This window comes from Lissotriton helveticus, chromosome 3_1, assembly GCF_964261635.1.
Source record: "Lissotriton helveticus chromosome 3_1, aLisHel1.1, whole genome shotgun sequence".
NCBI classification, from domain to species: domain Eukaryota; kingdom Metazoa; phylum Chordata; class Amphibia; order Caudata; family Salamandridae; genus Lissotriton; species Lissotriton helveticus.
In genome coordinates this window covers 984,632,108-984,642,398 of record NC_136061.1, presented here as the reverse complement: position 1 = coordinate 984,642,398, position 10,291 = coordinate 984,632,108, and the positions used below count along the sequence as shown (strand labels likewise).

Below are 10,291 nucleotides of genomic sequence, written 5' to 3'. Positions count from 1 at the left end.
GGTTGCGTGTCACTGTGACGAAAACAAGGATAGTAAAAGGTGTAAGAAGATGTTCTTGCCAGGAACTGTTGACCCAGGAGATGCTTGTTAAGTTGAAGAAATGGCATGCAAGGATGAGTGTGCGTGTCACCGCACAAATGACAGTAGAAGAAGAGGTGAAAAGGTTCCCAGAAGGATGACACGCAAAGTTGTGGGAGGTGTGGGTATCACTGTAGAAGGAGTGGCACCCAAAAAGATGGTGAGTGCATCACCATGGAGAACGGAAGAGGAAATGGTAGCCGAGAAGAAGAAAATAATAAACAGAATTTGCTTTTAAAGGTGAGACACCAAGAAGAGTGTGTGTCACAGTGAACTTCAAGACACGCAAAACGGTGTGCGTGTCACCGTGAAGCATTAAACCGCATATACTGGAGGTTCTGAAGAACAGTGAGCGTGTCACAGTTAAAGCTGGAGACACACAAAAAGGCTGAAAATTCTGATGAAAAGTGAGTGTGTCACTGTTAAAACTGGAGACACGCAAAGTAGTTGAAGGATCTGATGAAAAGTGAGCGTGTCACGGATAAAGGTGGGGACACACAATATGGGGTGCATGTCACCGGTGTTCCAAGATGATTTGTGTGGATTTGAATGTATTACTCTTAAAGTGAGCGTGTCACTGATGAAACTGGAGACATGCAAATGGTGTGTGTGTCACCGGTGTTCAGACAAGGTTAACTTAGCTTTTTTTTTTTTCTTTTAATTCCTGACACTGAATGAAGAGCAGCGGGTCAAGAGAGAAGGAAGGAGGCGGGGTCCAGCACCTCTGATATTACCATGGGCGAAGGTGAGGAGGGAAACACGCCTTCGATTATAGCGGAGTCAAGTACCAACGGCACGCCTTTGAAGAAATGGAGCACGCCTCGAATAACTGCCAAGGGCATTGATATGGGGAAAATAGGCAGCGGGCGTGACGGTGATGCCTAGAAGCCGTGGGAAATAAAGAAGAGACGTCCCTGGGGAAGAGATTCAGCATTCGCTTGCTGACATAAGGAGAAGGTTACAACAGAATCGCCGCAGGGAGAATGTGAGCCGGCGTGGCGGCAACGCCTACAAGGCGCGGGTAAAAGCCGGGGGTGATCCAGGAAGAAAGACAATGCGGAAGTCAGTGAGGATGACGAAGACTCCGCCAACAGGGATGCTTCTGAGGAGAGAGAGACAGAGCTCATGAAGCAGAAGTCAGCGCTCATAGAGGAAGAAGAGGAGGAGGATTCCTCTAGTGCCAGAATCGACGTGAAATTGTGGAGTCCTTGCCGCTATTAAGGAATGCAGGAAAACAGTACCTGAACCTTGTGAGCCTCAAGGTAATGATTATACTTGACGTGGTGGAAGAACACAGAAGGGAAGGAGAGCCGTCCTGCTCCCTTTCGCAGACCAGTCGTCCCCAGTGTTACAATGAAGACTGGAAGCAGGTAAGTGAAGATTTTCTTTATTATGGCCTCCACTATGCCAACTCAAGTGCATAGAGCCCAAGGCACAGCAACCAACAAACTTTGCCAGTCAGGCTGCTCTTGTCAACATTCCAAGGCAGCCTCTGGCTAAACAGAAGGAATATTCCAAGGGGTGGGAAGAGGGAGGGGGTAGGGAAAGAGGAAGAAACCACAACAGGGTTCCTACAGAGTCCCACTATACAAACCTGGGAGGCAAGGAATTATAACAATAACACACTTAATAATCACCATGCCTATCCTGGTTCGAGTGCCCCTTCCTCCTCCGGCCCGTAAGACACTTCATTTGTTTCTCAGCAGTCAGATCTTCAGCTTGCCAGCCAATCGGCTATTGGGGTGATGTCGCGAGAAGCGTCCCAACGTCCATATGGGGAAAATGTTTCTATATGAAGTGTAGCTCATTGCACAGCTTTTGTTGAAGACTCCAGGGACGTTCTCCTAATGGGAAAACAGAACGAAGCGTTATGGCTCTACTAAATTCTGTGCTTGACTTGCAACCTTTGTGCGCAAAAGGGAGTTGCCACTCAAGATGGAACACTTCAGAAGATGGAGACAAGCCATAAAGTGGCCCCCTTGTGACTTTAATCAGTAATAGCAAAGCCACAATATAGTATTTGAGCATTAACCTTAAAGATTTTGTTTGGGTGGTAAGACAAGACTGCACATGGAAAGCGGCGCACTGCCATTTATGGTTAGTGAAGAACGCAGTGCGTTTGCTAGGACTATGCTGTTCAGTTGATGAAGGGTGATGGACCTGAGATCCATTTATTATCTGGTCAAGGAAGAAGGTAGTGCCTTTACTGGAGTTTTATATCTGGGTGGTGAAGAGAGGTATTGAACCGACTGAGTGTGGTGTTTGGTTCGGATAGAGGGTAGTGTGACCTTTACCTAACGAGGTTTAGTGGACTTCAGAGGAGTGTAATATTTGGCTGATTAAACGGGGCAGGGCACTTGTAGTAAGTGTGGTACCTTGCCCAACCTACGTTTTTAAGGTGACAGGAGAATTAAGTAATCAAGCAACTCCACTCAAGCGTTCATACTTTTATATTTAACCCCTTCAGTGCTAATGACAAGGGTAACTCGTCATGGAGTTTCCATTGATTTCAATGGAAATTACATGAAGAAGAGCAAATACCCTTAGCATCCAAGTGGTTAATAGAGTTTCACCATTGCATTTTACAAGGTATGCCGCACTGACAAATAGTTTTGCGCGAGAGCTTTCTCGTGGGACTTTGAGGCTACCTACAGTAATCCAAGCTTTACTGAGAGGACCACCCCCAGCCCGCTGATACACATCACGTACAGTTGGCTCTCTCTTTTTGTTCACCTTTCTCACCACCATTCTTACCAAGACCAGGTCTGATACACCTCACTATGGAGGATATCCCAGGTCTTAGTTTCGATGAAGAAACAATCGAAGAGGCAGTAAGATCAGCTCCCTCACTCTTTGGAATGGGTGGAGCAGCTGCCTCTAGTGCTACCACTGAGGATTGGGTCACTCTGACTACCCTTAAAAAAGAGTGGCTCAGGATAACTATACATGGGGAAATGATGATGGAATATCTAAGAGCCAAGATAGCTCCACAGGGGCTCATTGTGAACATCATGCCGAGACTATTCCTTGAAGACGGTCAATTTAAGGTAGACTGGTGTCACGTCTCTTGGAAATGTACCAAAGACCTCCTATTTCTGATCGTAAAAACGGCTAAGAGATTGGCAGATGCCCTCCTGGTGAAGATCACAGCCATTGAAGCCACTCTCCTAAGCACTATGAAAAAGACTCCTTTCACCACGAAGTTGGCGGAGATCAACCAGGAAATTACTGATAGCCGAGAATATCTCATTCAACAAAAAATGACCAAACTCAAGAAGGACATAGCCAAATTTGACAAGGAAAAGGTATACCCCTATCTCAAAGAGGGGTACAGTAATACCAGAAATGGGTACTCCACTGATGGGAGCTCAGATCATGATAGCCGGAGGGGCTCCTCTGGCAGTGACTCAAGTGAAAACAACAGACCCAATAACCGTGGTAACCAACCTCACCAAGGCTGGAACCAAACGCCGAACAATGGCCAAATGTTCCAAGGACCCCCGCAGATGCCACCCCCCTGGCAGTACCCCTTTTACCCCCAAGGACCTCCTTAGTTCTACCCTATCAACCCACCTTTTTTAGGCAGAGGCTGGGGCAGAGGAAGAGGGCGCAAGCGAGGAGGGCGAAAAACTGTCCAGTGGCAAGACCAATCAGCTGCCCAGACAGCGGTAGAGACCAGGAGCACAACCAGGGGCAGGAGAGTCTGATTGTGAATTTGTCTAACAGAACTCTGAGTAGTCAGGAAACTAAAATCCTTGAAAAAGGATTAGGCTTTGTGCCTACCCCAATCCCGGACAACTTCACCGAAACTTGTGAAGTTAAGCAACTCTTTAGAAAGGTGCGTCTTCGTTCCTTTTTTGCGGATAAACCAGAACAGGACAAAACAGACACTGGTTTACGCAAGCCATCAACTTTCACACCATCAGATTCAATGGTTCCCCCAGAAATCCTTGCCTTTGAGAAAGCAGTGTTGAGGAGTCTCGATAACAGACCTAATAATTCCTCTTACATGAATTTGTCCAAGTCTGAAAAACAGGCTATGGTGGAACTTGGGAATGATACCAGCATAGTGATCAAACAGGCAGACAAGGGTGGGGCCACTGTGATCCAGAATCATGTGGATTACGACACAGAATGCAGACGCCAACTCGCTAACATCTCCCACTATAGACCACTCAATACTGACCCTACCAAACGACTCATGACCACGATTACCAGCCTTATACTTGAGGGCGAAACAAACGAGTGGATCTCCAAAAATGAGGCAGCATTCCTAGTCACCACGGACCCGGTAATCCCTTATTTTTACACCCTCCCCAAAATTCACAAGGGTGTCACTCCAGTACCAGGGAGACCCATAGTCTCCGGCATAGGCTCCCTTCTCGAGCCCTTGTCGAAATTTTGCGACTACTTCTTGCAACCAGTGGTGAAGAAAATCCCATCTTTCTTACAAGATACTCGGGATGTCCTTCGACTCATTGAATCTCTAGAGGGGAGGGAAGGTGTGGACCTCCTCCTCACGATGGATGTTGAGGCGCTTTACACCAATATCCCTCAACAGGCCACTCTGGACGCAGTTGAGTCCACTCTACTGTTGGAGGACTGGTCTTCCCCAACACCGGTTTCATTTATCATGGCATGCGCATCCCTGGCCCTGACTGAAAACTTCTTCCAATATGGTTCCCAACTCTACCACCAAATCCAGGGGACCTCGATGGGTTCTACCTTCGCTCCTAGCCTGGCATGCATTTACATGGCTACCTTTGAGGAAAGAGTCATCCAATCTGCACACAATCCTTATCGTGAAAATATCACTTTGTGGCGCAGATACATCGACGACATCCTGGTCTTCTGGAAGGGTGATCGCAGTACCTGTGAGGCATTCTGCAGCTGGATCAACCACCAGAATGCATACCTTAAGTTCACGGAAACAATATCAACCACCACCATCCCTTTCCTGGACTTATGCATTAACCTCAGCCCCACCGGCCTGAGCACGACTCTGTTCCGTAAAAGCACTGACAGAAACAGCCTTCTACTATTCCAGAGCCATCACCCACGGGCCCTGCGGGATAACCTACCCTTTGGCCAGTTCCTCCGCATTAGAAGGAACTGCTCGGACAAAGTAGATTTCCAAAGGGAGGCCACTCTGTTACAACACAAACTACAAGACAGGGGTTATCCCACCAGACTAATAAAACAGTCATGGAAAAGAGCCTTGAATAACCCTAGGTCAAGCCTACTGGAAGAACGCCCCAAAGTTCAAGACGAATTGATAACGTGTGTGACCTCATTCACTCCCAACTCAACATTCCTCAAAAAAACTATAAACAAACATTGGTCAATTATCAATTCGGGGGGGTTAGAAATTCCCAAACCCAGATTCGCATTTAAGAGAACTGCTAATCTGAAAGATGCCTTAATACACACCCGCCCGAGACATAACAACAGTGATAACCAGAGGAGATTGTGGGACCTTCCCCCAGTTGTAGGCCACTTTCCCTGTGGAGGGTGTGCGGCTTGCCCCCAGACATCCCAATGCAAAGAAGTAAGATTGTCTGACACATTTCGGTGGCAACTACGTAAGCACACCAACTGTAACAGCACCAAATGTATCTATATGATCACTTGCCCTTGCGGCAAAAAATACATTGGCATGACCATGAGGAACATAAAAGTAAGGATTTTGGAGCACAAGAGCAACATCAGGTGCCACAAAACGCATACCAGACTATACGAACATTTTTCCCAGAATAACCACACGGCAGACAGTCTCACTTGGTTGGTGTTGGAAGCCCACCCAGCAATTTCCAGAAAGGCCTTATTCAGGATTGAACAAAGGTGGGTCCATCGTCTCCGATTGGACCTTGAGGGGCTGAATGATTCCGTCCCATGGGTATCTCTAGGAATATGACCCTGCGACCCTACCTCATACAATGTTCACTACTAGTTACGATATTTTTACAACTGGTTCTTTGAAATGTGGAGAACGGCTTACAACCCACCACCTGGTCAGTTGGACACTTGCAGTCATCCGCTCTGCTGCCCAGCCTTTTAAATAAGTTAGCCATCACCCTACTTCCCTACCCACATCCATTCAAAATCGCCACCACTTTAAGATGGCCGCCATAGCCACCAGACCTTCTCCTAGTAATTCGCGCTTTACATGCATGCGCAGTGCTGAGTGGGGGAAGCGCCTGGTCCCGTATTAAACAAGGTCCGATTGAGATCTCAATACCCTGCGGTGTGGACTCTCACATTTAGCTGTTTCGCTGCATAGTCCCTTGAGCGATACAGCCACTAGCCTGCTCTCCTCACAACTTGTCACCATTCCAATATGGCAGCCATAGCCAACAGCCCGACCCCTGGTTAAAATCTCTCTCCACACTGCGCATGCGCTGTCCGGGTGGGGCGGCCCCTCAATGGAGAATGACGCCGCTGTAAACAATCCCAGTGGCGCTTAAATAGCGTCCACGCAGAGAGAGCATTACCAGCTGCTCTGCGCCATTACCTAGACGCTGTACGTGGGGTAGGTGACACCGTTTGGACTGCTGACGCCGGAGGTGAGGTCTTCTTTAAGGTAGACGCCATGGTACCACTACGTCTGACCAGGTAAGCTCTTCCGCTAACCCCCTTGACATCCCAGGAGTAATTGACTCCCCGGGTGTTCGTCTCCCACTGCACCACGGTGCAGCACGCCTAACTAGTAAGGCGGGGCAGGCGTGGCTGCCTTGCCCGGCGGCTATGTCGGCTCACTTTGGCTCTCTGAGGCTGAGTCCGGGGCTCGGCACTGGGACGGCTGGCGCTGGCCTGGAAGTCCGCCCTTACCCCTCTGGTGGGTGTATCCCTGGCCGATTGTGGCGGTGGGAGACACACCGGAGGACTCGTTTGCTTGGGGCGAATAGGGAGGCTCTCTACCTTACCTCGGTTGACAGGCAAACTGGTTAGTCCATACCTTCCTGCCAGCAACTCTAAATATCTTTGCTATGAGACCATACATCACTGTTGTCTCCTGCAAAATAGGTACTACACCTCCCTAGCCAGTCCCACGGGAGCAGACTGAGGGGTCCACCAGGGATCCGGGTAAGGGTAAGTGTGCCCTGATCATATTCCTCAGACGATAGAGCACTTTACCATGTTGTTTCTTCATGCCTAATCTGACCGACACATATAATGGCTGGTACTAATCTATCACATCGATGGTGTGCCACTGATAGCAATGTTTATGTTCGGTCTTTTAAGTAGCACAGTTATTGTGGGTGTGTGTGTGCTCACTTTACTTACAGGGTGATAATTTGTATCAATGCAGCTGCTCTGTACTATGTCTGTTCTTATGAATATTATCTTATTTTCACAGGCTTTGCAAACTGCAGCAGGACTGACTAGCCTGCATCTTGGTATTTCTGACTATAATACGGTCATAGACATACCTGCAAGTTTCAACCCTTCACTTTTATGTATATATATTTGTCACTAGCATTTTCACAGTGTGGTACGATCATATTTAGGTCCTGAAGAATTGCCATCAGGCAAGAAACATGTCGACCAATAATTGAGGGTAGCAGTCCAATAGACCCTAATAGTACTGGGGTCATTGTTTCTCCCCTCCCACACCACTTTCATTTGTTTTTAACCAAGGGAGTCTACTACGAGAATAAATTCTTTATGTAGACTGACTCACCTTTTTTAACCTAACACTCACGTCACGACCACACTCCCCAGGCCCTCTCACACACATGCACCATATGGCGGGAACAAAAGATCTCCGATAAAGAGCCCCGGTTTCGGGAGCCCGTCAGACATTGCAGCGCCAGTCTGACGAGGAGCAGAGCCCATATGATGAAGCATGACACCTAGCTTGCTGGGTGTGTGAGGGTTCTAGTTCCAACTAGGGGATTCCCCCCACTCACTTGCACACACACACCCCTCTATCACTCTTCCCGGGGAACTTTTGTACATCCCTCTGTGTCATTAGTCTATAGGACAAGTACACTGGACCCCGTAAAATATTGTCCTAACCTAGTTCCCTTCCTGTATTGAAAGCGTGATATTAGCTTGATGACGAAAGAAAGAGCAATTACGTCTCCTAATCCATTTTTTACTTGATTGTCTTATAGACATTGCAAAGGAGAGAATTTGAGCTACGAATGAGGTAATAGAGTGTCAAAAAAGACACAGTGATAAACTCTGACAAGAACCCCTCTATAAAATGGCTTGATTGTATGTAAACATTTTCATGAGTAATGCTGTAGTGGGACAGTTGGTTGCTGTTTACTGAATAAAGAGTTCATTTTTTAAGGAAACTGAACGCTACATATATGTACTGTGTATCTACCCTATGTGACGCATACCTGTATATACAAATTCCCAAGATGAATTGGTTAAAAAAAAAGTTAAATGAGTGAATGCGATATTACGTTAGAGAAGTGAGTAGCCCACTTGCTATACATGAGGTGTTTGGTTGAAGAGCAGTAGTGCCCTTGAGAGGGGTGTGAAATTTGATTGTTGACGAGGGATAGTACTCATGCTGAGTGACATATCAAGTTAGTCAACAGTGGGATCACAGTTGTGTGTGTGACAATAGATGAATGTAGGGCACTTGCTGACCATGTTACCTGGCTTTAAGGCACTCGCAATGAGTGAAATTGGATCAGTGAAGAGAGGTAGTTTACTTTTTGTGGACTGTTATAAGATTTATGATTTCTGACGAGGAACAAGAAACCCATTTGCAAATGTAATTTAACAGGCCGAGGAATTTGCCTCTCAATTCAACTGCTACCAAAATCAGTATTTTTCCTTAACAAGGCACTAAAGATTCGGCATTAACCCCTTTAGAGCTTGTAAACAAACCTCCCCAGTGCTGCGCTGTCCATTATCCAGTGCTGAACTGGACGTCCAACGGTCGTGCGCAGCACTGGGGAGGTAGTGGCCGTGACGACCGTTGGCCGACGGCAGCAATTAAGGGGTTAAAGGGACTATCCGGTGAATGATCAAACAGTTGCTCTCAAAACCCAAGCAAACATCATGATACAAAGGAACACTCTGCAAACTGCCTGCAGCTGGTGACTGTTAGCAATGCACAACTGGGAAAGAAAGGAAAGGCTGACATCGGCCCCGTCGCAGTTATAGTGGGGCGCACCGGCCCCCACTCGCCCCGGGTTCGCTGGTGACCCGGAAGTGATTAAGTCACTTCCGGGTCACAAAGGGAACATAGGCCAGGCCGGTTAGATCCGGCCTGGCCTTGCCAACGAAGGGTTGAAAAGGCCATGCAGTGCGAGAGTCGGCCTCTTCGACTCCTGCGCGCCACGGTCTGCCCTTCCAGCCTCTAGGAGGCTGTAAATATTTTTTCTTTTTTTAGGTCAAGGCCTCGTCCGCACTGCTGTAAGCAGTGGGCGGAGCAGAAGATTTAATGTTTTACAGTATGGGGGCTTGAACCCGCCCCTCTTCTCCATTGGCTGGCCTCGTAAATGCTGGCCAGCCATTGGAGGAGAGGGGCGTCACTCGGTTCAAGCCCCGTCTTTAGCGGATTCGGGGGCATGTTTTTTGGAGTTTTTAAGCCGTGACATCATCCGTCACTCAACTGCTAAAAAATACGCCCCCGAATCGCGAAAATGGCGGTGCGTTTCTCCGAGGCATTTCTGCTTTGCCGCGGAGAAACGTGGTGGTGTGGAGCGCTCCTCCTCCATTAGCCCAGTTTCGGGACACATACTAAACAGATGATCTCGGGTCGGGTGGCCGGCGTAAAAGAGCATTTTTATCTGCTTGTTCTGGATAAGCTGTTACTACCTGCTTCCTTCCCAGCACCCAAGGCTGATTCTGGTAAAGTCACTGGTCTGGCTAGTTAATGCAGTGATTCGCACTGCCTACAACTAAGTTGAATCTGTGAACTTTATATTAAAAATCTTGCTGTCGTAGCCTAGTGAATGGTGCTCACTTTGTCCTCTTCAGCAGGATTAAATGCTGAGCCGTGCATGCCAGGATCACAGTCCCTCGCGTGCAGGGTTCCAAGAGATCTCTGTAGAAGGCGCCCAACCCACCGAGCTATCTCGTTAGATGTTTATCAATAAGACTGTGGTGGCTGGAGTTACCCATGGGAGGGGTTTACTGCAGGGGGCGGAGTCTCGGGCCCGGCAGCTGCCAGACGCAGGAGGAGAAAATGAGCGGCCAAGAGACTGAATGGTCTTTTGCAGCCTTGCCCTTCACAGGCCCTGAG

At 48.0% G+C, this 10,291-nt stretch overlaps 1 protein-coding gene across 1 annotated transcript in view; it reads right to left on the bottom strand.

Annotated features, from left to right (window-relative positions):
* Positions 1 to 1,580: 1,580 nt before the first annotated feature.
* LOC144824831 (lanosterol synthase-like) overlaps positions 1,581 to 10,291 on the bottom strand; it is a 146,496-nt gene continuing 137,785 nt past the window's right edge. Inside the window, exon 20 of the mRNA XM_078683820.1 lies at positions 1,581 to 1,922. Coding sequence (XP_078539946.1) covers positions 1,785 to 1,922 — 138 coding nt within the window. The 3' untranslated portion in view covers positions 1,581 to 1,784. The remainder of the gene's footprint in view (positions 1,923 to 10,291) is intronic.